This window comes from Apium graveolens, chromosome 7, assembly GCF_009905375.1.
Source record: "Apium graveolens cultivar Ventura chromosome 7, ASM990537v1, whole genome shotgun sequence".
NCBI lineage: Eukaryota > Viridiplantae > Streptophyta > Magnoliopsida > Apiales > Apiaceae > Apium > Apium graveolens.
Genome location: NC_133653.1, coordinates 272014593 through 272042399, shown reverse-complemented (window position 1 = coordinate 272042399; position 27807 = coordinate 272014593). Strand labels below are relative to the sequence as shown.

Sequence of the window (27807 nt, the reverse complement as noted above, 5' to 3'; positions counted from 1 at the left end):
GTACAGAAAAATATAAAAACCATTAAATAAAAATGACAAATGAAAAAAAATCAGAATACAAGAATGACAAAACTGACCGTCTGTACCAATAATGTATGATTAGTTCTAACATATTGAAAGCATTAAGCAAAAAAATTATTAATTTTCAAATTAGACACTCAATCCCAGTAGTTCTTCATCAATGTAGTAAATATTAAGCCTTAACTTGCCCGGACAAAATCAGTTGAACCGGAGATAACTGAAATTAATCCACAAACTTTGCATCAGTAACTGAATAAGGAATCAGGGACCCAAGTCCAAGCACAAATGAACGTAGTTTTCAAATGTTTGTGATTGTTCATAGGCTATTAGTAAATGGAGATTTATAATCAATTATCTAACCAAGAGCTTGAATACAAAAACGGTGCTTTACTTCCGCAATAGAAAAACAAAACTAAAGTAGTAACATTTCCTTCACGAAAAAATGCAGTACAGAAGAAAGAACAGAGTAAAACAAGTAGTTGATGCCTGAAAATGGTACGGACGTTTCAGGAGAACCAAAAATAGTAGCAGAAGCATAGCATGTAGCATTAAGTTTGCACCAACAATACTGATAATATGTTATCAGAACTCTCAACTAACCTTCACTGTCTGTTAACTATCCGTACATGGTAATAAAGATCGATGCACTGAAATCTAGACAAGTATATTTCTCTCAATCCTAATTAGGACAATTGAAGGCAGCTTTAATTTTCTTCCGGAGGGTCTCAACCAGGTACCTAAAAGCATCCACTGACGCCTGGGTCAACTTAATTGACTTTGAAGAATCCACTATAGTTTGCACCACAATTGTTACAAGTGATCCAGTTGATATTTCCCCGGCATCAGGTGATATTACAAATCCCGAGGGCAAGACAGGTATGCATGAGGGGTCTTCACTACTCATGATTTTCTTCATATCAGATTCGTCTAGAGTGCAGAACACGACAAGGGCATCTGTTGATTCAAGAAAACTTTCTTGAAGTATGAACTTGTTCTCGATGCTTTCCGAGCCCTGATCATTATAAATATAGAATTCATATATACATGTTCAACAAAATATAGATCAAGAACTTGATTGAAATTTGAGGTAGTAAAATCATGACAAATTATTCTGGCCTTGTCAAGAATTTTGTTTAATGAGACACACAATAAAGCAGCCATTGCTAGTAAACTACTTGCCGATATTTGCAACTCTGTACCATTAAAAGGAGTCACTTTCTTGAAGAGGGCTAAACTAAATTTATGGACTAAGATTATTACATCCTTATTATTGTTTGTATGACAATCTCCTCTTGGTAACAAGAGTGTTAGTGAGAGTAGTGAGTCTAATGCAGGCTAGTTGGAGTTGACCTTGTTACGTTGACTTTTGTAACAAACTCTTGTAACAAACTTTCTCATTTTAGAGTCTGTATATAAGACATTTTAGAGTCTGTATATAAGACTCATATACTGTACTGAGCAACTTAATGAACAATATACATAACATTTCATTCAATCTCTCTCTCTCTCTCTCAATCTCTCTACTCTATAACTGATTAGCTTTGTTGATGTAAGAATGATGAAGATTGAGAGTTCTAACATGGTATCAGAGCTGCGTTAATCGTTACTACGCTTCGATTTGCTGCCAATACTCCAGAATATCACAAATTATTGAATTATCAGGTTTTATTGTTCTGATCTTCTTCATTGTTTTGTCTCAATTACAATGTTGAATTACTACAAGTGTTTGATATCACAAGTGTTGTGTGTTCTCAATTGATCAAAATTGACGTCTTTGTGAGTATCTGTGTAAAGTTAGGGTTTATTTGCAATTCAATCCTCAGAATTGTCAATTGATAAGTGCAATTATGACTACTGGAGCAACTTATGCATCTGCAACTATTGGATCTACTAGTACAACTAATACTACTAGTATATTACATTCATCCTTCGGATAGTCCTGGTATGCAGATTATTGGTATAGTTTTAACTGAAAATAACTACAATCAATGGCATAGATCAATGGAGATAGCTTTATCTCCAAAACTTAAGCTAGGTTTTGTAGATGGAACCTGTGTCAAACCTGCATCTACTTCTCCACTATTGATGTACTGGAATCGTTGTAATAATATGATCACGTCTTGGATCCTGAACTCTGTATCAGAAGATATACGTAACAGCATTGTGTACATTCAGTCCGCTAGAGAGATTTGGTTGGACTTAGAGGTACGTTTTGCTCAAAGCAATGTCCCGAAACTGTTTCATTTACGGAAGGAGATTGCACATCTCTCTCAAGGAACTTTGAGTATCTCGGCCTACTTTACCAAGTTCAGAACACTTCATGATGAATTAGAGTGTCTACTCACTAAACCAAAGTGTGTCTGCAATCTTTGTACCTGTACTGTCAACAGCAAACTTGCTGAGTTTGATAAGAATCTTCAACTTACTCAGTTTTTGATGGGCTTAAATGACTCTTTTACTGGTATTCGGGGTCAGATCTTATTGATGACACCACTGCCTTCTTTGAACCAGAGTTATAGTATGTTGTTGCAAGAAGAAAAGCAGAGAGAAAATTCTGGTGGTGGAGGCTTCAGTTCTATGATGGTAAAGGCTTATCCTAATAATAAGGCTCAGGGAACAAAGAATATATCATATGGAGTTAAGAAAGGGCCAGAGAGTTCTGTTGTATGTGATTACTGTCACATGACTGGCCATTTGCGTGACAAGTGTTATTGCATTCATGGTTATCCATCATGGCACAAATTATTTGGAAAGCCAAAACCTAAGCCAAAGTTTCTAAAGGAAAGAAATTCTGTGGTGGCCAGTGTTTCTACTATTGACAATGGGGAATCTATGACTTCTGACAGTTCTACTCAATCAGATAACTTCAATCTTTCTGAGGGACAGTGCAGGCACTTAATCCAAATACTTCAGAAAAATTTGTTTGCATCTCAGGCTACAGGTTCCTCTAGTGCTGGTCTCCCTCAAGTTCCTTCTTCTGTGCCCTGGCCTCCTCAACCTTCTATTAATACTGTTAAGATGGCAGGTATGACAGGACATTTTGTTAGTCATGTACATAATGTAGACCTGGGTCAATACAGATGGATCATTGACACAGGTGCTACTGATCATATAACTCCATTTTTGCACTTCACAATGTGCAATCTTGTGACACTACTTTACAATTACCTAATGGTGCTACTGCCAGCATCACTCATGTTGGTACTCTCTGTCTTACTTCTCAGCTGACCTCGAAAAATGTGTTTTGTGTACCATCTTTTACATATAATCTCCTCTCCATTTCTAAGTTGCTAAAAGATACCTCTTATCAAGTACATTTTTTGGCTGATACTTGCTATATTCAGGACCCTGCCTGGATGAAGGCTCTAGAAATTGGTAGGGAGGTGAATGGATTATACATCTTAGAAGCCGATGGTCATAAAGCTGTGAATGTTTCAAATGCGGAATCCTCTTCTGGTTCATCTCAGGGTTGTATGATTGCTGCTCATACAACAAATAGTGATCTCTGGCATGCTCGAATGGGTCACATACCTGCTAATATACTTAGATTGTTACCACTTTCTATACAATCCAAGATGACAGATGTTTGTGACAGTTGTTACCTAGCAAAGCAGCACAGACTTGTATTTCCAAGTAGTAAACATGAAAGTGACTGTATTTTTGATCTTGTGCATGCGGATTTGTGGGGTCCGTATAGGTACACCACTCATGACAATTGTAATATGTTTCTCACATTAGTGGATGATAAATCAAGAGCTACTTGGGTTTATTTGTTGTCTGATAAGAGTGTTGTTTCCTCGTTGCTTAAAGAGTTTGTGATTCTTATACAAAATCAGTTTAAAACAACCATTAAAGTGTTACACACTGATAATGGAACTGAATTTTGTAACAAAACTGTGAGTGTTTTCCTAAAGGAGCTTGGTATCATTCATCAGTTCAGCTGTGTGTATACTCCGCAGCAAAATGGTCGGGTTGAGCGAAAGCACAGACATATATTAATCTGTGCTCGAGCTCTTCGATTTCATGCTGCCTTGCCAATTATTTTCTGGGGTGACTGTCTCCTAACTGCAGTCTACCTTATTAATAGAACTCCTTCCATGTTGTTGCATGAAAAGAGTCCCTTTGAGATATTGTTCAAATGTCTTCCTGATTATGAAGAACTTCGTGTGTTTGGCACCTTGTGTTATGCTACAATTGTCCCACAACCCAGTGACAAGTTTGCTGCTCGTGCAACTAAAGGAGTTTTCCTTGGGTATCCATATTCAAAGAAAGGATACAAAGTCTTAGATTTGAATACAAAGAATGTCTTTGTGTCCAGGGATGTTAGATTCATTGAATCTGTGTTTCCTTTTCGAGATATTGAGGCTACTCCGCCTCAGTTGATGTTTCCAAGGTCATCCATATTTGTTGATGATGATCCCTTAGAGGTTCATCAGGATGATTCTTCTTTCTCTGATGTTAATGAATCAATGGTTGATTCTCCAGCTAATTCTGGTGACACTGAGGTACTTCCTGTTACTCATGAGGGTTCTACTTTGCCTGTTACCCCTGTGTCACTTCGTGTAGTGCCTGTTGTTTCACGACCACACAGAAATCGCCAAGTACCTGTAAAGTATGGTGATTATACAGGTTTACCTCCAAATTTGATTTCTAATATACATCTGGCCGATGATTGTCAGTTTTCTGCTGAAAGATCTCCTTATATCACCAGTTCGATTCCTTCTGTGTTACCTGAACCAGAAACTTTTAAACAAGCTGCTAATGTTGCCGAGTGGTGTGAGGCTATGAACGTCGAGTTGGCTGCTCTGGAAGCTAATGAGACATGGGAAGTAGTTCCATTGCCTTCCGGTAAAAAGCCAGTTGGTTGCAGGTAGCTTTATAAAGTAAAATATTGTTCTGATGGTCAACTTGATCGATACAAAGCACGATTGGTGGCGAAGGGTTTCACCCAAACTGCCAATATGGACTACTTTGAAACCTTTGCCCCAGTGGCAAAGATGACCTCTTTTCGTCTATTGATTGCTCTTGCTGCTATGCATAATTGGGAAGTTTCACAGCTTGACGTAACAAATGCATTTTTACATGGGATATTGAATGAAGAAGTCTATATGTCTTTTCCTCCAGGGTATATTGTTCCTGCTCACATTCAAGCTCGATATCCTAATCAACGTTTGGTTTGTCGGTTGCTTAAGTCGCTTTATGGGTTAAAACAGGCACCACGCCAGTGGTTCATTGCCTTGGCTGCTGCTTTAATTTCATTTGGGTTCACACAAACCACTGGTGATCCTAGCTTGTTCGTTTATTCTCAAGAGGCTGTTTGTGTGTATTTACTTGTCTATGTTGACGACATGGTCATAACCGGTAACTCTTCTGATCTAATCACGCATGTTACTGAATTTTTGAGTACTCAATTCAAAGTTAAGGCACTAGGGGCTGTGCATTATTTTTTGGGTATTCAAATCTCTAGGTCTATTGATGGGGTGTTTCTCAATCAGCAAAAATATTTGCATGATCTCCTTCTCGACTTTCCTGTTACCACTGATAGGACTTCTGTGATACCAATGGATCAACATCATTCGTTGTTGGATGAGTCTGATAGTCCTGTTCTTGGTGATATCACTGCTTATAGACGGTTGGTTGGGCGTCTGATTTATCTTACAATTTCTCGTCCGGATCTTGCCTATCCTGTACATGTTCTTGCACAATATATGACCACTCCTCAAGCTGTTCATTGGCATGCTGCACTCAAGTTAGTTCGATATCTGAGACATACTGCAGGGCAAGGACTGTTTTATCCTGCTGTGGCTAATCCCGTTTTAACTGCCTATTGTGATGCCGACTGGGGCAGTTGCAAGCGCACTCGTCAGTCTCTTACAGGTTACTGCGTTACTCTAGGCTCTACTGTTATATCTTGGAAATGTAAGAAACAGTCGACTGTATCTCGTTCTTCTGCAGAGGCAGAGTATCGTAGTATGGCTGATGTTTGTTGTGAGATCTCTTGGCTAGTGTCTTTGCTCACTGAACTTCATATCTCTAATCTGACTCCTGTTCCACTCTTTTGTGACAATCAGTCTGCCCTCTATATTGCATCAAATCCTGTGTTTCATGAGCGTACGAAACACATTGAGATTGACTGTCATCTTGTTCGTCAAAAGTTTGTTTCTGGCCTTGTTTCCCCGCATCATATTTCAACTTCTGATCAGCCTGCGGATTTGTTTACTAAGGCTCTTGCTTCAGCTCAGCTTGTATATTTACTGTCCCAGTTAGGGGTTTGCACTTCACCCTCTAACTTGCAGGGGGATGTTAGTGAGACTAGTGAGTCTAATGCAGGCTAGTTGGAGTTGACCTTGTTACGTTGACTTTTGTAACAAACTCTTGCAACAAACTTTCTCATTTTAGAGTCTGTATATAAGACTTATATACTGTACTGAGCAACTTAATGAACAATATACATAACATTTCATTCAATCTCTCTCTCTCTCTCAATCTCTCTACTCTATAACTGATTAGCTTTGTTGATGTAAGAATGATGAAGATTGAGAGTTCTAACAAAGAGCAAGTTAAATCAAAAACTAAAGATCATACCTCAAGAATAGAGATACAATTCCCTTCATGATTTCCATACACAACATTGTTAACAGCTTTAATGTCACTGATCTCGGAAAGAACATCCCACTAAATAAAAAACAAAGAAAATATTATTGAATATTTATTTAAGTCAGGCGTGAAATATTAGGCAGCAGAAAAAGAAACTTCATGCCATATATCTTACCTGCGGACGGTTTGTTTCGTCCCTCAAGAAATAAAAAACCTTTTGAGGAGTAAGTGGGAGCCGAATGATAGTTGCTGTACTGAGAACAATCCTATCAGAAAGGCCGGTGCACTTTTGAAGAGATGCACGTACTTCAATATCATTCATCCAAGATATCATCATTTGCTGCCCTGTGTTGATGTTGATGCTAGAACAGAAGCTATTAACCATTCTCTGGGAATGTTTCATCAAACTTCTTTTTCCCTGATGGGATTCAATTACTGGATAGGATAATAGGCACAAAATTAGTTTTCATTCATTGTAGTACCTCTAAATAGATGTAACAAATATAAATAGATAAAATGTGATTATGAATAAATTGTGAAGTATTAAGAAGGCTTACTTCCTCCAATATCAAATTTACGAGTGCTTATTTCACGAGATAGCCTCTCACATCTTCTTTGGAGTATTGCAAGCTTTCTTGCAACGCCAAATGCTATCCCGCTAAACACATGTTTTCGGTAAAGATCATTGATGGGTTTTAAATCGAAAATTTCTATGTGGTCCATCCAAGTAATCTGTTATCAAAAAATACACGTCCATAACTATAAAATCAGAACACATCATGGACGAGAAGCCATGTAGACAACAACAATGTATTGAAGAGTACGCACAAAAACAACACGTTTCGGAAGCACAAAAGGAAATGATAAAAATGTCCAAGAAATGAGAGGCTACTATCCAGGAGGTAAGATGATAATTTGTTTTGATGAAAATTAAATATCTAAGCAATGAAGAGTGTTAAAATTATCTTTTGATTTTAAATTTAAATTAAATAGATTTAATAATTTGTTAATGTTGACTAAATTTTTAGGATAATAGTTTAGGATTATTTATGATTTAATTTAAATGTTTTTGAATTATAGTTGTGGTGTTTTTAGGGAATAAGATGTTTATGTTATAAATTATTGGCTTAAATAAAGGCCACCAGATGATTATAACAAGACATATGCAGTTCACTTTATCTTTTCTTCTTTTATCTTCATGTAGACACCTAGACACCTATAGTCCTAAATATATACATAAACCTAAAATATCTACAGGAAGTACCTTTGAGTAGCCAACAGCATTTTCTTCAATTAAGCATCCAGAAGGTCGACGATGAGCTCCAAGTTGAGAATCTGAATTTGGATCTTGGGTGAAGTCATAGGAAACGTCAACTATAGCCCACAATTTCTGGTTAATCTGTTCACAAAATCTAAGGAAATAGATTTCGCGAACTGGTACCAACGGGGACAACATATGCGATTCTTCGTACATCTGCAATTATAAAACATTAATTTTTAGTTAGTACCAAAATATATATAGGCCTATATTCATATGGAAACTATTATTACTTTAGACCCCTGAGACTAGTTTACAGGAACATTTTATGATCAAGATTTTGGTTAACTAGTCAAAATACCTAAGCAGAAAAAAATGATAAATTGAAAAAATTCTAACCAATTGAAGCAAGCCATTGCAACTTCCTGTCAATCCAGTCGATAGAACCTCAATAGTTATTGCCCTCGAAATAATGGTAGGAAATAACTCCATCCATTTCTTCTGCAAAACAAGAACACAATGATCATATCAAAATTTTAAATCACAACATTCTTATTAATAAGTGTAGGTGTCAAAATTTTAGATCACAACGTTCTTATTAATAAGTGTCGGTGAATATAATTATATAAAGATAGAAAACTAACCTCATTCATGAACATTTCTACTAAATCCAAACACTCAATCTTTACGATACTTGAATCTTTTGACAATTCAATCCGACCATCAAGATTTTTAGCAACTTTTGGGAAAATTTTGTCATAAGCTATTTGATCAAGAACATCATGTCCATCTGATGACCTTATCCAAAATGGCGATTCATTTTCCAACAGCTTGACCAACTCAACCATTGCCTTACAAGAAACTTGAGCCATGAGTGACCTGTCCTCGTCTCTAATGCAAATTCTCTGGAACGGAAGAGTTTGATAGGTCGAGGAAATTCCAGAAAGAAGATCAAGTGATATACCAGCCATGCCATTATGCTCAAAACCAAATGGTTGTTCCTGATGGAGTGTAAAATAACAAATCACATTCAAACTTCCTTGTATAACGCTTAAGGACATTTACATAATTGCATTATAATTGAAAACTAATAAATTATAGAGCACGCCGTCAACTTTAATTTAGAATCTTATTTCATAAAATGCAGTGAAGATCACATTTCCGAAGACATAGAACTCTACTCAAATGAGCAGTAAAGTAAAAATGAGTAAAGATCACAGTTCCTAAGACATAAAACTCATCTCAAATGAGCAGTAAAATTAAAATGAGTACTGACTGGATGCTTGATATTTAGCTCGACATCAACTACGATCTTTGACAGAATTTACAAAAGAGGACAACACCAACTTAAAAACCGGCACTTAGGATAAAGACACTTCTCATAATATTTGACTTTAGTTATGAGGTAACAATGAAATGTCCATAACACATTCTTAATCATAAATATGACTTATATTGGAAAAAAGTGGTTGGCCAGTTGGTAAATACTCTGAGCATTTTCAGATATACTTTCATATATAGTGACCATTATTAAGGGTAATTTCTAATTCAATTTAAAGTTAATTATGCATTTAGTTCATTTTCCTATCTACATTCTGAATGATTTAATTAAGGTATATCATTCTAGAATTTGTAGCACTACTATAATGTGTCAGGCTAAATAGTACAGGGTAAAGTATCTAAACGGTAGTGTCTGAGATGCCAAAGATTGCATAGAAAAGTCACAAGTTGAAATGGTTGTTCCTGATAGAGTGTAAGATAACAAATTACATTCAAACTTCCTTGTGTGACGCTTAAGGACATTTAAATAACTGCACTATAACTGAAAACTAATAAATTATAGAGCACGCCATCAACTTTAGTTTAGAATCTTATTTCATAAAAATGCAGTGAAGATCACATTTCCGAAGACATAGAACTACACTCAAATGAGCTGTAAAGTAAAAATGAGTACAGATCAAAGTTCCCAAGACATAAAACTCATCTCAAATGAGCAGTAAAATGAAAATGAGTACTGAATGGATTCTTGATATTTAGCTCGACATCAAGTCATCAACTACGATCTTTGACAGAAATTACAAAAGAGGACTACACCAACTTAAATACCGGCACTTAGGATAAAGACACTTCTCATAATATTTGACTTTAGTTGAGAGGTAACAATGAAAATGTCCGTAACACATTCTTAATCATATATATGATATATTACAAAAAAAGTGGTTGGTCAGTTGGTAAATACTCTGAGCATTTTCAGATATGCATACATATATAGTGACCATTATTAAGGGTAATTACTAAATCAATTTAAAGTTAATTATGCATTTAGTTCATTTTCCTATCTTCATTCTGAATGATTAATTAAGGTATCTAAACGGTGGTGTCTGAGATGCCAAAGATTGCAAGAAAAGTCACAAGTTGATTGCGGATTGACCCTTAACGCTATTAATTTACAGCCGTTTCAATATCTGTAATGCATCTGCGTTAAAATTCTTTTCAATTAGGTCACCTTTTTCTCCTCTCATATTTTACATAGGTTTGCTATATATTATGCATGAATTCGAGCAATTTATATTTTATTTATCAGTAAATAGTGTTGGTTCTTATGAAAGATCACTTCCGAAAGATCAGTTCAATCTTTGTTGTGGAATTTTAACTTATGTACAATACTTCTGTGTATGAATTTTAAATGTCACTTTTTATTAATCTCAGAAAAAATATATATATTCATCCATATATTTATACACCATCTGAATTCCTACTTAGCTCCGAAATAGGCATGAAACTTTTTTAAATTTTAATTGTCAAGCCAGTTATCACTAACATATTTTCATATTAATCACCAAGTAGGCATACTGTAACACCCCAGATCCGGGGTCGGGGATCCGGGTCGTCACGGTCTTTCTTTCCACAATATCACTTCACTTAATTAATAAATAACCTTATGCTGTGACCCCACACTAACACACACCACAACCCGTTATAGTCTCAGAGATGAAATTTAAATAAGTACAAGTCTTTGAATCCACAATTTAAAAGTTATTACAACCCAAAAATGATTACTTGATAAATTTACAGTTAATTGTCATTATCTGCCACAAGTTATAATTATACATAATTGATTCTCAAAAGTAGATGGTCTGATCTACAATAGATCTACCTCTGCAGCTATAGCAGCTACAACATCAACGGGAAGACGCAGGACGCTTCCCACGCGCTTGCGCTGGGTCTGCTGGAGTCTGGCCATCTTTCCTAACTGTTGTTGTGTGATGAAGAAATAAAGCAAGGGTGAGCAGCAAGCCCACCAAAATAATATGTATAATGATTAACAATATATGAGTCTTCTCATAGTACTCATGAAAGTCTTGTTCAAAAGAAATGAACCAAGTTGATATCTTAATGCGATGAAGTCGCAAAATATTCAGTGTATATATATATATATTCATATATACTTTTCAAAATATTGGAAGTCCTCTTCCATGCATAATACACACAGAGTTCCAGTGTATAACTGTATAAAAATATCGTTGCAAGGTGATCTCATATATCTAACCTTGTCTCAACATTATTCTGAAAATCTTTATCATGCATAAGATAATCATTTACTAGATATAAGTTTAAAAGATGAAGTTACAAGATACTCCAATATACTTATATCTTTTCCAAATACTACTTGAACTACCACCGTTCAAGTTATAATTAGTTCAAAAGTTCATCACATAGATGAGACTACAAGATAATACTTGAATAGATTCAACCTTTAAAATATCATCAAAATAAAATGAAGTTATGAGATACTTCATTTGATTTAAACATCATTTTGAAAACTTGACCCTGCCAACACTCAACAATCGCCCAACCGTAGCCTTTCTATCGAAGTGCTCTGGGTAGTGTTGCAGAAATTATCCAATTGGATGATGAACTCATTACGGGAGTTTGCCGCGCCAGGAAGACCACTTACGATGATCAGTCGTAGTAGTACAACCCCACCATTTTCTACATGTAGAGGAGAACCTGTCGGATTTACTTGTCAACCGAACACTGAACTCCTAAGGAATGGACCGCCTTAGCGGAACTTCCAGGCCATTTGGGCCAATATAATAAGGCTGGGCCGGCGCTACTCGGCCACTTACGCCACTCCTAGTTCAGATGAAATCCATGACTCTGAAACGTAAAGCTCGTCCCCACTTTCCCCAAGTAGAAACTTGTTGATACGGCTCCACCAAGAAGTCGTATCCATTTGGAAAGGAGAACTCACCGATATTTCCCAGGCGATGCCTGTTAATGGATTAACTTGTTCCAAGAATTTTACTTCCCTCCCGAGTGTTGGGTAAGTAATCAATTCATTTATCAAAACAGCAACCTTGTTGCGAATATAAAACACACCACAGAGCCGGATCCCTCAGGTTTTGAGCGAGTATTTAAATCCCCTTAAAAAGGAAGATCTTAAATATAAAAATGAGTTTTGGGATCCGCTCTAACTTTTAAAAATCATTTTGAAGACTCGAAAACACTTTATAGAGTGTTTGGAGTAAAGCTGATTTAATGAAGTAAATCAGTCCCCAGAATATTTAGAAAATGACTGAATATTATTATTTAAATAATATTCCCATAAAGAATAATCTTTATAAAAATAATTGAAGTAGAAGTATTAAAACTTATACTTGAAATGGATATCAAATAACCAAAGATATACTTATATGAAAGTACTATCTTTATTTGAATAATCGAAAATAAGTTTGATTATTGACACCTTATTCTTTAATAAAATAAAGAATATATCTCAGCAAATAATCGGAGTCATAGATCCTCAAATGAATATTCAAATAATATTCATTAAATAATATAAACTGAGTCATAAGCCCTCGAATGAATATTCAAATAATATTCAGATAATAAAATAAAAGGAGTCATAAGTCCTCGAATGAATATTCAAAATAATATTTATTTAATATAAAGGAGTCATACGCCTTCGAATAATATTCGAAATAATATTCAATAATAAAATAAAGCTAAAGTTATCGAATAAACCTTATTCGATTAATAGTTTTAAAAACTATATCCATATATATATATATAAATAAATATATATATATATATAAATACTCGGGAACATCGACTCCCGGTTTAGAAATATGTTCACCTTTTATCCCCTATACTAAGGGTATACGCAACTACTTGCTTATTTCTAGCATAGGTATTATGCAACTATAAGCATTGAAATCAACAGATAGATAACCAGATTACGAAACAGACATGCATATATACCATATTAGCATGCTCCAATATATCGCAAAATTGGCTAATAACAATCATGCAATATCACAAGATAATGCATATACATATATTTACATCACAACAACAGTATAACGGGTAGAAAACTTGCCTGAGCGACTGGGGGTTACGAATGGCTCGGGACGAGTCTGGTAACCTATAAACAACAAGTAAGTTGGAATTAAACCAAAGTCACTTGTAAATCTATACTTTAACTAACTTAGACTCTAACGCTTGTTTTGCGCTCACTGATTCGCTTAAGTCACTCGGGTACCCTCGGCTCCACCATTTTTAATAATTTAACCTTTACGAGTTTTAAAGCGATTCCTTCGCGAGTGTCTTACCAACTGCCTAAAACACTTACCATAAATGTTTCATACATTAATTAACCCTTTTTGGTCTTTAACCTATGCTTCAAAGTAAGGCGAGGGGAAAAGTTTCGTTCGCGAAACGCCATTACTTGAAACGGTCGTTTCTCCTAAACCGTGAATCGGAATCGAACGAACTACATATCAAAACGAAGCTCGTAACATGAGCTATCTAAACATGGCAGTGGTCATAATATAATCTAGCAGGGGGTTCTCGGGTCCTAATGTTATGCACAAAAACAGTCTACAGAAAATCGGACGTTACGACGGCCATGTTTACGCGATTTCCCAAATTTTAAACCATTCAATACCAACCACAAATCAACCCCAAATCAATCATACAACCAATATCCCTCCAAACCACATCATAACAGCCCCAACAAATCCACATTAACCATTTATACTTATTCCTCACATGAACTAAAAGCTTTACTTAGGTTCTTTAACTAATTACCAAGATTTACAACTCCAACAATGCAACAAAACCAACTAATCTCTACAAACTCAACCAAACTTCAACCAATCAAGCATCATGCTTCACATATGCTATATCAAACACATTCAATCCTAATTACTCAAAACTAAAGCTAGGGTTTGAAGTTTATACCTTCCTTGGAGAGTGGAGAATCAAGAGAATGGCTTGGAATCACCTTTAAAGCCCTTATCCAAGCTTAATCTAAACAAAACTTCAAGAACACAAATTTTAGTTCTTGAAAACACTATTCACCATCTTCTTTCATGATTTATAGAAAAAGATTGGCTTGGAATTAGAAGCTTAAACTTATAGGAAGTATGTAACTATCCATGGGGAAGCTTAGATAATTACCTTGCTAAATAGTAAGTGGAGGAGCTTGGACTTCCCATTTCTTAAGAAAAAACCCGAGAGCATGAAGAAGAAGAAGAGAGATTTTTGTGTTTTGGCTTGATTTGCTTTTGGTTGGTTGATTTTTGTTGTTTGCTTTAGTGAATTACCTAGTTGCCCTTGGTTTTGTGTGGTTAAAAAGTCACCACATCTCCTTCCTTTCTTGTCATGCCTATGTCATTCACATGATGTCATCCTCCCTTCCTTGTCCTCTTTCTATTGGTTAGATGACATCATTCCCACTAATCCCTTTGATTAACTTCCTAATCGTTTGCCTAATGACCGCTGATCTGTTATACGGTTCGCTTAACTTTCGTTTTCGTTTATCGTTTGAGGGATCATACCCGGGATCTTATTATTTAGGTTCCCTTAACCTTTCTCAATATATTATATTTCTTTTATGATCCTCTCCTATAATCCTTTTATTTAAATCATTTTTATCCTGTTACCTTTTTCTCAAATCTTTCCGTATCTAGTGTATTTCCGGGAAAAATCAAAGTGTTCGGATTTGGATTCTGACGATCTTTACATACACTTATATCCCATATAAAGTACTAATAATATCCCATAAGATCAATAACAGAACCCCTACATAGCGTGGCATGAAAAGTTTTCTCGTTCAGCAAAAACACTATTCATAAGGGTTTCAAAAATTTCCAAAAATTGGGGTTATTACACATACACATGCAGACATATATATTATCATATTATGAGTTTTAATCAAGTAGGCAAACAAAAATAAAACAATCATCTCGGAGTGAAAACTAATGAGAACCTAACATTCAAATGAATATGGAATGAAATATAATTTTATGTAAATAAACTTTACAAAATTTTAACATGTAAGATTGTAATTATCATTATACCTCAAGAAAGGGATGCTTAAGAGCATCTTTAGCTGTGATTCTATCACGCGGCTCAATCATGAGGAGTTTCTTCACGAAAACAATAACATAGTGTTATTAACATAACAAGAAAGAAGTATGCATTAAAAAATTTATATAATTTTTACCTTCAATAGATCATTACCCTCCGCACCAAGACTAGGAGATAAGCCGGTAACAACATCAGATTCCTTAAAAAGTAAAGGTCAAAATTAGAAAATACTATGACATAAATACTCAGACACAAAATGGAAATCGAAATAAAGTGAAAAAATAATCACCTCGGGGTAATCATGATCATCCTTTGGATAGTCTGGGAGAGATAATAGCTCACTTCCTCGTCTTGGTTTGCCAATTTTTCTGGAACGAAACGATATATAAAAGCTTATATCCGAATAGTAAATGAAGATAACTTAGTGAAGGAAGATAACTTATTGATAAAGTACCAACTAGTATACCTTAATATATCCTCCAACACACCACTCACTTGATTTCGGCCATCTTTTACACTAAAAAGGGCCTCATTCTCCGCCATTTCGAAAATAATACAACCAGCTGACCACATGTCAACGGCCTCTCCATACATCCTATCCCCCGTTAGCATTTCAGGCGCCATGAAGATAGGGGTAGTGGCCTAAAAAATTAATACACAAATAACAAACACAATTCAAATTTTATACAAACATCATGTCAAATACACATATACATATTCAATCATATACAATTAGGAAGGAATTTATAGGCTAGTTTATTTACATGCGGGGTTAACATTGTGGCATCCCTCAAACTCCTTGCACTTCCAAAATCAACTACTTTAAGCTTGTGATCAGGCCCGACCATGATATTCTCGGGCTTCAAATCCCGATGAATAAGACCCCTCTCATGAATATAGCAAAGAACTGATAGTAATTCTCTAATCCAATCCTAGATACAAAAGTGAAAACATGTAAGTTTAGTAATGCATGAAGATAATGTGCAAATTTAAGACGTGTGTGTTTTTTGTCACCTTGATAGTTGCAATAGAGACTTTTTCCTCTTTTTTCATGAAAGCATGCAAATCTAAACCACCATAGTCCATAAAGAGGAATAATCGACTATTGTAGGCCTCCACCTTCTTCAATTTAATAATATGATCATGATTAAGATCAAACAGAATCGATATTTCTCTCAATAAAGAAGAGTGCAGGTTATTATTAGGCATATAAATGGATTTCATGGCAAGGCATTCCTTTGTCTTCCTATCCTGCACCACCTTGTAAACTACTCCTGATGCCCCTTCTCCAATATATTCAATATTGTCGTACATAACAAATGGATCCAGTTTTAGAATCTGTTACGAAACATAACAGGTGTATAATATTAGGTAATTTCTCATGCAAGTGTGAACAAAAATCAATAAAATCTAAGAAACAATGTTAGTAGGAAAAACAATATAATTAAAAACAGTTAAAAGTTCTCGAATCATACTAGATAAAGCAATTTTACTTTCAACTTGGAACTGGGGCAACAATAGGAAAAGTGTGATAAAAAAAAACTGACATAATACATACATGGTGCTACTGCATCGGAAACCAATATTATACTAGAGACTAGAAACCTGTCACATCAGGGTCACTAAACCAAATACTAACAATCACTACATATAAAAATAATTTGTATATTAACAATTCGGTGGGGATCACTAAATTATGCATCACTGATTACTAAATTACACATGGCATCACTAAATTACATACTACTAATCTCATGGGTGCAAATGCCATAATATATAAATGGATTAGTTAACAATCACTATTTATAACTACATTGATCAGTGGTTCTAGTTTCTATTCTATAATTGGTTTTTATTCGATCATTTGCCTATACCTGTACACACACACAATTCAGATTATGAAATACCTCTTCAGCTGCTTTTGAAACCTTTGGAGCCTCCAACCTAGCAATTTTTACGCTAATCTCCTCCATCTGATCTGTAAGTGTCCATCGAGTATCCTGAATCTCTGACTTCAGAGATTTTTCCAGTTTCTTCACTGATCTTTGCACTGATCTTTCCATTGATCTTCTCACAGATCTTTCCATTGCTGAATCATTTTATCATTACAAACATACATCAAAAACTCAATTAAATCATCAAAAGATCACAAACACTTATGTTGTATTTGGTTGGGATGAATGAAAATTGGGAAATGAAATGAAATTTGAACTATAATATGTATGACTTTTAACATTTTTCATTATTCTCTCAAATACCTCATTTTGATAATCAATGCATTTACTAAAAACAAATCAATGCATTTTCCTTACCCTACTCATTTTCTTCACCTTTTCATTCATAACAAATTTGTATTTACTCATTTTTTTTCCTCAAATCATCACTCCAACTTCTAATATTTCTCATTAACTTATCCAACTAAACAAACACAAATAAATCCAGTTCCCTTCCATTCCATTCTCCCCGTCCAAACACAACATAGAAGTATAACAATTGGAATAACTCAAAAAGCTCTATGTAAGACTGTTCCTCTAATCAAAGATCAAATACAGAAACCAATATATAACAGCAGTTCAATTCCATGCCTAATTTTAACTGCATAATCAAATTCTACCATGGTACAACCACAACCACAACCACAACACTAAAAAAAATCAAATTTATGAAGAAAATTGGTGAAAAGAACAAGAAACGTCTAGACTTTCCTACTGCCAAAGTATAGGCAGTACATCCCCCCACTCTAATGGTACAACCACACAACCAGAACACTAAAAGCAATTAAATTTATGAAGAAAATTGGGGAAAAAAACAAGAAACGTCTTTACTTTCCTACTGCCAAAGTATAGGCAGTACATCACCCCACTCTAACAAATTTTACTTTCCTAATATGGTACTAATACAATCAAAAAGACTATTGGTGAGGAGCACAACCTCTTGGAGTCAGACCTGCAATAAATTAGCATGCTATTGCCTGAAGTTCAAGGCAAAAATAATGCTACTAGTTAAAAGACAAAGGGTAACATATTTGGAGTTACAAGGTTTAAAGATACCAAATCAAATCAAGCAAAGAAGCAAAGATTAACAGCATGATAGGAAACTAAAACAATTTCAGTATCAACACAACACAAATAGAAAACTAAATAAAGAGATGTAAATTATTAACACATTTCTCAAGGAACGACTACAAACACCTACTTTTTTGCCTTCTCAAATATCAACCATTTAAGTTATTAAATTCTATAAGCCGTCCAATTTATATTTATTTCTTCTTTTTGTTTATCCACCGCAAAGAGGCGTGGACACCTCTCCTCAAATATGTATTTCTTCTTTTTGTTTATCCACCGCAAAGAGGCGTGGACACCTCTCCTCAAATATGTGACCCCTATCGGCTCCAAGTAGCACCGACTAAACAAGTTAAACCAACTATATTTATCCTATTATAAGGTAAACAATATACAGACTATATTCCAAACACACAAAATGACAAAACAACACTCACAAACACCGACAAAACAACAAAAACATATACCGACCAAACAAGGTCGTTAAACAAATCTTAACCATAATATTTACATCACAAACACGAAAACAAATTCTCATTTTCTGTTGTCACCATCCTTAGACACACTAGATTTTAATAAAACCTAGTTACGCCTCGACACACACCAATTCCAATTTAATTCCTCTTAGCTAAAAACACACAGACCGGTAACTAATTACAGACACGCACATCGAGAATTATACACAACAAACACATACACATCGAAAAAACAAAACAAGGACTCAAACAAATCATGATTGAACTATTTACATCATATACACAAAAACATTTTTCTTATCACTTTCGTTTATCACCACGCTTAGATGCACTTGATTTTAATAAAGCTAGTAGACATGCCTCGACACACCAAATCAGTTTAATTCCTCTTAACCAAAAACAAGGTCGTCAAGCACACATACATATAGATAAATAAATTGTAAGCGTATATATATATATATATATTTAGAGAGAGAGAGAGAGAGATAATTTGAAAACCTGTAAAACAGAGAGAGAGTGAGAGACAGATTGGGGAAAGAGCTTGGAAGTCCAGTTACACAGCAAATCTGCAATCATATGAAAGATTATCAATAAATCAGTATGCTACAGCCTGAAGTACAAAGCAACACTAATGCTACTAGCAGATAAAGGATGACATATTTGAAAGATGACACTAATATTTCAACAATACTAGTCATGAAATTCTACAACAGTCCAATTAATATTTATTTCTTCATTTTGTTTATCCACCGCAAACACCTCTCCTCGAATATTCCCCAATCGGCTCCACGTTGCACCAACTAAACATGTCAGACCGATTATATTTATCTTATTAAAAGGTAAACAAAATACGAACTAAATTCCAAGCACACACACCGACAAAGCAACACACAAAATGACAAACATGGTCGTTAAAGAAATCTTGACTGAAATATTTACATCATATACACGAAAACCTTGTTCTTATCATGTTAGTCTGTCGCCACGCTTAGACACACTTGATCTTAATAAACCTAGTTACGCCCAACACACCAAATCAGTTTAATTCCTCTTAGCTAAAACAATATTAGCAACACGAATACGAAATTAAAACAAGAGATGTAAATTATCAACACATTTCTCAAGGTCCCGACAACAAACAATGAACCACATATCCATTTTAAAAAAATATGCAAGTACAACGAATTTTTTGCCTTCACTCATATTACAACACTAGCAGTCATCAAATTCTACAACAGTCCAATTAACATTTAATTCTTCCTTTTGTTTATCCACTGTAAAGACCTCCCTCGAATATTCCCCAATTGGCTCCACGTTGCACCGACTAAACATGTCAGACCAAATATATCCTATTAAAAGGTAAACAAAGTATGAACTAAATTCCAAACACACACATGGATCACAACAACAGACACAAAGACAAACAATCTTAACCGTAATAATTACATCATATACACGAAAACACTTTTCTTATCATGTTCGTTTGTCACCCGCTTAGACACACTAGAATTGAATAAAACCTAGTTACGCCTACACACAACATATCATTTTAATTTCCTCTTAGCTAAAAACAAACAGAACAGTTACTAAATTACAGACACACGCACCAAGAATTTTAAACAACAAACACATACACACCGACAAAACAGGATGTTAAACAAATCTTAACTGTACTATTTACATCATATACACGAATTATAATCGAAACATCAAATGAAATTAGTTAGGACTAAATACACACAAACAGCTAATGCTCCATCCTTACCCTACTCATTTTCTTCACCATTTCATTCATAACAAATTTGCACTCACTCATTCTTTTCCTCAAATCATCCCCCCAACTTCGTTTATTTCTATTTAATTTTCCAACACAAACAAACACAAACAAATTCCGTTCCATTTCATTCCATTCTCCCCGTCCAAACACAACCTAGCAGTTTAACAAATGGAATAAGTCAAAAAGCTCTATGTAAGACTGTTCCTCTAATCAAAGATCAAATACAGAAACAAATATATAACAGCAGTTCAGTTCTATGCATAAATCTAACTGCAGAATCAAATTCTGCAATGGTACAAGCACACAACCAGAACACTAACAGAAATTAAATTTATGAAGAAGATTGGAGGGAAAAACGAGCAACGTCTTTACTTACCTACTGCCAAAGTATAGGCAGTACATCCCCAACTCTAACAAATTTTACTTTCCGAAACGGTACTAATACAATCGAAAATACTATCGGTCAGGAGTACAACCTCTTGGAGTCAGTGTGCAGTAAGTTAGCATGCTATTGCCTGAAGTTCAAGGTAAAAATAATGCTACTAGTTCAAAGACAAAGGGTCACATATTTGAAGAGTTACAGGGTTTAAAGATACCAAATCAAATCAAGCAGAGAAGCAAAGATTAACAGAATGATAGGAAACTATAACAATTTTAGTATCAGCACAACACAAATAGAAAACTAAAAAAAAGATGTAAATTATTAACACATTTCTCAAAGAATGACTACGAACAATGAGCCACATATCCATCATAAAGAAATATGCAGGTAAACCTACTTTTTTGCCTTAACACTCAAATATCAACCATATAAGTTATTAAATTCAATAGGCAGTCCAATTTTTATTTAATTCCTCTTTTTGTTTATCCACGCAAAGAGGCATAGACACCTCTCCTCAAATATGTGACCCCTATCGGCTCCAAGTTGCACCTACTAAACATGTTAGACCAACTATATTTATCCTATTATAAGGAAAAAAATACGAACTATATTCCAAACACACACGACAAAACAACACTCACACACAGAGACAAAACAACAAAAACATATACCGACCAAACAAGGTCGTTAAACAAATCTTAACTAAAATATTTACATCATATACACAAAAACAATTTTCTTATCATTTCAGTTGTCACCATCCTTAGAGACACTAGATTTTAATAAAACCTAGTTACGCCTCGACACACACCAAATCTAGTTTAATTCCTCTTAACTAAAAACACACAAAACGGTAACTAAATTACAGACACGCATCGAGAATTATATACAACAAATTTATACACAGACAAAAAACGGACTCTAAACAAATCATGATTCAACTATTTACATAATATACACGAAAAACATTTTTCTTATCACTTTCGTTTGTCACCATGCTTAGACGCACTAGATTTTAGTAAAGCAGGTAGACATGCCTCGAAACACACCAAATCAGTTTAATTCCTCTTAGCCAAAAAAAAAGGTAGTCAAGCACACATATATGTAGATAAATGAATTGTAAGCGTAGAGAAAAAGAGAGAGAGAGAGAGAGAGAGAGAGAGAGAGAGAGAGAGAGAGAGATATTGTAAGTTTCGCTACACAGAAAATCTGCAATCATATCAAAGAGCTACAGCCTAAAGTAAAAGGCAACACAAATGCTATAAGCATAATGACAAAGGATGACATATTTGAAAGGTTACAGGGATCAGGGATATCAGGTGGAGAAGCCAAGATCAACAGCATGATTGGAAAATAAAACAATCTGAATAACACCAATACGAAACTAAAACAAGAGATGTAAATAATTAACACATTTCAAAGTTCCGACCACAAACAATGAACCACGTATCCATCTTAAAAAAAATGCAAGTACAGCTAATTTTTTGCCTTAACCCTCATATTTCAACACTAGTAGTCATAAAATTGTACAACAGTCCAATTATATTTCTTCCTTTTGTTTATCCACTGTAAACACCTCTCCTAGAATATTCACCAATCGGCTCCACGTTGCACCAACTAAACATGTCAGACCAATTATATTTATGTTATTAAAAGGTAAACAAAATACGAACTAAATTCCAAGCACACACACCGACAAAGCTACACACACAATGAAAAACATGGTCGTTAAAGAAATCTTGACTGAAATTTTTACATCATATACACGAAAACCTTGTTCTTATCATGTTAGTCTGTCGCCACGCTTAGACACACTAGATTTTAATAAACCTAGTTACGCCCAACACACCAAATCAGTTTAATTCCTCTTAGCTAAAAACAAACAGAACAGTAACAGACACACACACCGATAATTATAAACAACAAACACACACACCGACAAAACAGGAAGGTAAACAAACTATTTACATCATAAACACGAGATATAATCGAAACATCAAATGAAATTAGTTAAACTAAATACACACAAACAACTAATTCAATTAAATGCAAAACAATGCATATATATATGTATATATGTATGTATGTATATATATATAGAGAGAGAGAGAGAGAGATACATAGATAGAGAGGGGGGGAGAGAGAGGGAGCTGATACCTGCAAAAGAGAGAGAGACAGAGAAATTGGGAAGTGATAGAGGTGAGCTGAAGAGTATGTATTGTTGTATGTACTAACTGAAAGAGAGAAGAGAGATTGTAAGCACCGATTACATCACATGCATAAACCGAAAACAAACAGAACAGTAACTAAATTACAGACACAAGCACCGAGAATTATAAACAACAAACAAACATACATTCGAATTGTGAGAGTAGAGAGAGGGAGAACAGAATACCTGTGTAAAACAGAGAGAGAGAGAGAGAGAGAGAGAGAGAGAGAGAGAGAGAGATTGGGGAGACAAGCTGAAGAGTGAGACGGCTGTTTTGTATTGTTGTATTGAGCAAGATATTGTAAGTTCCAGTACACAGCAAATCTGCAATCATATGAAAGATGATCAATAAATTAGTATGCTACAGCATGAGGTACAAGGCAACACAAATGCTACTAGCATTAAGAGAAATGATGACATATTTGAAAGGTTACAAGGTTTAGGGTTATCAGGTGGAGAAGCTAAGATTAACAGCATGATTGGAAACTAAAACAATATTAGCAACACAAATAAGAAATTAAAACAAGAGATATAAATTATCAACACATTTCTCAAGGTCCCGACAACAAACAATGAACCACATATCCATTTTAGAAAAATATGCAAGTACAACGAATTTTTTGCCTTCACTCATATTACAACACTAGCAGTCATCAAATTCTACAACAGTCCAATTAATATTTAATTCTTCCTTTTGTTTATCCACTGTAAAGACCTCCCTCGAATATTCCCCAATTGGCTCCACGTCGTTGCACCGACTAAACATGTCAGACCAAATATATCCTATTAAAAGGTAAACAAAGTACGAACTAAATTCCAAACACACACATGGATCAAAACAACAGACACAAAGACAAACAATCTTAACCGTAATAATTACATCATATACACGAAAACACTTTTCTTATCATGTTCGTTTGTCACCCGCTTAGACACACTAGAATTGAATAAAACCTAGTTACGCCTACACACAACATATCATTTTAATTTCCTCTTAGCTAAAAACAAACAGAACAGTTACTAAATTACAGACACGCACCAAGAATTTTAAACAACAAACACATACACACCGACAAAACAGGATGTTAAACAAATCTTAACTGTACTATTTACATCATATACACGAATTATAATCGAAACATCAAATGAAATTAGTTAGGACTAAATACACACAAACAGCTAATGCTCCATCCTTACCCTACTCATTTTCTTCACCATTTCATTCATAACAAATTTGCACTCACTCATTCTTTTCCTCAAATCATCCCCCCAACTTCGTTTATTTCTATTTAATTTTCCAACACAAACAAACACAAACAAATTCCGTTCCATTTCATTCCATTCTCCCCGTCCAAACACAACCTAGCAGTTTAACAAATGGAATAAGTCAAAAAGCTCTATGTAAGACTGTTCCTCTAATCAAAGATCAAATACAGAAACAAATATATAACAGCAGTTCAGTTCTATGCATAAATCTAACTGCAGAATCAAATTCTGCAATGGTACAAGCACACAACCAGAACACTAACAGAAATTAAATTTATGAAGAAGATTGGAGGGAAAAACGAGCAACGTCTTTACTTACCTACTGCCAAAGTATAGGCAGTACATCCCCAACTCTAACAAATTTTACTTTCCGAAACGGTACTAATACAATCGAAAATACTATCGGTCAGGAGTACAACCTCTTGGAGTCAGTGTGCAGTAAGTTAGCATGCTATTGCCTGAAGTTCAAGGTAAAAATAATGCTACTAGTTCAAAGACAAAGGGTCACATATTTGAAGAGTTACAGGGTTTAAAGATACCAAATCAAATCAAGCAGAGAAGCAAAGATTAACAGAATGATAGGAAACTATAACAATTTTAGTATCAGCACAACACAAATAGAAAACTAAAAAAGAGATGTAAATTATTAACACATTTCTCAAAGAACGACTACAAACAATGAGCCACATATCCATCATAAAGAAATATGCAGGTAAACCTACTTTTTTGCCTTAACACTCAAATATCAACCATATAAGTTATTAAATTCAATAGGCAGTCCAATTTTTATTAAACTCCTCTTTTTGTTTATCCACGCAAAGAGGCATAGACACCTCTCCTCAAATATGTGACCCCTATCGGCTCCAAGATGCACCTACTAAACATGTTAAACCAACTATATTTATCCTATTATAAGGCAAACAAAATACAAACTATATTCCAAACACACACAACGACAAAACAACACTCACACACAGAGACAAAACAACAAAAACATATACCGACCAAACAAGGTCGTTAAACAAATCTTAACTAAAATATTTACATCATATACACGAAAACAATTTTCTTATCATTTCTGTTGTCACATCCTCAGAGACACTAGATTTTAATAAAACCTAGTTACGCCTCGACACACACCAAATCCAGTTTAATTCCTCTTAGCTAAAAACACACAAAACGGTAACTAAATTACAGACACGCATCGAGAATTATATACAACAAATTGATACATACAGACAAAAAACGGACTCTAAACAAATCATGATTCAACTATTTACATAATAAACATGAAAAACATTTTTCTTATCACTTTTGTTTGTCACCATGCTTAGACGCACTAGATTTTAGTAAAGCAGGTAGACATGCCTCGAAACACACCAAATCAGTTTAATTCCTCTTAGCCAAAAAAAGGTAGTCAAGCACACATACATGTAGATAAATGAATTGTAAGCGTGGAGAGAGAGAGAGAGAGAGAGAGAGAGAGAGAGAGAGAGATTGTAAGTTCCGCTACACAGAAAATCTGCAATCATATCAAAGAGCTACAGCCTAAAGTACAAGGCAACACAAATGCTACTAGCGTAATGACAAAGGATGACATATTTGAAAGGTTACAGGGATCAGGGATATCAGGTGGAGAAGCCAAGATCAGCAGCATGATTGGAAAATAAAACAATCTTAATAACACCAATACGAAACTAAAACAAGAGATGTAAATAATTAACACATTTCTAAGTTCCGACTACAAACAATGAACCACGTATCCATCTTAAAAAAAATGCAAGTACAGCTATTTTTTTGCCTTAACCCTCATATTTCAACACTAGTAGTCATAAAATTGTACAACAGTCCAATTATATTTCTTCATTTTGTTTATCCACTGCAAACACCTCTCCTAGAATATTCACCAATCGGCTCCACGTTGCACCAACTAAACATGTCAGACCAATTATATTTATGTTATTAAAAGGTAAACAAAATACGAACTAAATTCCAAACACACACACACCCAAAACACAACACATATAAAGACAAACAAGGTCGTAATAAATTACAGACACATGCACCGAGAATTATAACAACCAACACATACACGCCGACAAAACAAGGACCTTAAACAAATCTTAATTGTACTATTTACATCATATACACTAAATGGAATTGAAACATCAAATGAAATTTGGTTAGGACTAAATACACACAAACAACTAATTCAATTACATGCAAAACAATACATACATAGATACATATATATAGGGAGGGAGGGAGAGAGATGAGAGAGGGGGAGAGAGAGAGAGAGAGAGATAGCGTGAAGTGAGAGAGAGAATGAGAGAGAGAATGAGAGAGAGGGAGAGAGGGGGAGAGAGGGAGGGAGGGGGAGAGAGGGAGGGAGGGGGAGAGAGGGGGAGAGAGAGGGGGAGAGAGAGAACTGAGAGAGAGAATGAGAGAGAGGGAGAGAGGGGGAGAGAGGGAGGGAGGGGGAGAGAGGGAGAGAGGGAGGGAGGGGGAGAGAGAGGGAGAGAGAGAGAGAGAGAGAGAGAGAGAGAGAGAGAGAGAGAGAGAACTGAGAGAGAAGAGGTGAGAGAATGAGAGAGAGGGAGAGAGAGAGGGGGAGAGAGAGAGGGAGGGAGATATATATATATATATATATAGAGAGAGAGAGAGAGAGAGAGAGAACTGATACCTGTAAAACAGAGAGATTAGGGAGAGATTGAGGCGAGCTGTATGTATTGTTGTATGTGCTAACTGAGAGAGAGCAGAGAGTAAGCGCCGATTACATCATATTCGAAACCTATAATAGCTAACCAGAGAGAGAAGCAAGAGTAATACCTGAGCAAATAAGTAAAATCAGAATAATAAACTTCACTCCACTACTACACTACACCGGCTGTGATGTAAGATACATTTCCGATTGAACTCATTTTAATTTTCATAATGGTATTTTCAGTTCACATTCTATCCGTTTCTCCTTTCTTTGCTAGCACTTGGGTCGGATCATTAACACCTAACCCATTTAGGATTAATCAAACAAGGGAAATTTAATCGGGGATTAATTGTAAAAAAACTTATTTGCATTTTAATATTTTGATTATATTTAAATTTATGTTTTTATTTTATTAGTTATTTATTTATTTTTTCATTTATAGTTATTTATATTTAACTAAACTTTTATTTTATATTTAATAACTTATTTACAATATACTGATTATGAAGAATCAATAAACTTGATATGTAAAAAAAAAAAAATCAATAACAATTAACGAATTTTATAATCATACCTTTCACATGCCTTATGCAACATTAATCGGGAATTGTTAGAATTATGATTAATAACTATATTTTCTAAAAATTATGTTCAACATTAATAAATCATATATAACAT

At 34.8% G+C, this 27807-nt stretch overlaps 1 protein-coding gene across 8 annotated transcripts; it reads right to left on the bottom strand.

The window, feature by feature from the left end:
- Positions 1–393: 393 nt before the first annotated feature.
- LOC141672407 (homeobox-leucine zipper protein HDG12-like) lies at positions 394–27411 on the bottom strand. Of its 8 annotated transcripts, none has more exons than XM_074479000.1 (22): positions 27255–27411; positions 27109–27170; positions 24745–24883; positions 24357–24521; positions 23346–23483; positions 23108–23184; positions 19290–19357; positions 17161–17342; positions 16268–16591; positions 16018–16185; positions 15720–15895; positions 15543–15621; positions 15390–15452; positions 15244–15312; positions 11034–11129; positions 8521–8877; positions 8276–8377; positions 7883–8092; positions 7176–7350; positions 6794–7053; positions 6607–6696; positions 394–1033 (listed from the first exon to the last, which is right to left on the bottom strand). In XM_074479000.1, exons 8-22 carry the CDS (start codon positions 17338–17340, stop codon positions 701–703), a joined length of 2682 nt encoding a protein of 893 aa, XP_074335101.1. In that variant the 5' UTR covers positions 17341–17342; positions 19290–19357; positions 23108–23184; positions 23346–23483; positions 24357–24521; positions 24745–24883; positions 27109–27170; positions 27255–27411; the 3' UTR covers positions 394–700. The 8 variants fall into 8 exon arrangements, with proteins under 8 accessions (XP_074335101.1, XP_074335097.1, XP_074335099.1 ...); XM_074478996.1 differs by lacking the exons at positions 24357–24521; positions 24745–24883 and adding exons at positions 20557–20721; positions 20945–21083; XM_074478998.1 differs by lacking the exons at positions 24357–24521; positions 24745–24883 and adding an exon at positions 20945–21083.
- Positions 27412–27807: the final 396 nt, after the last annotated feature.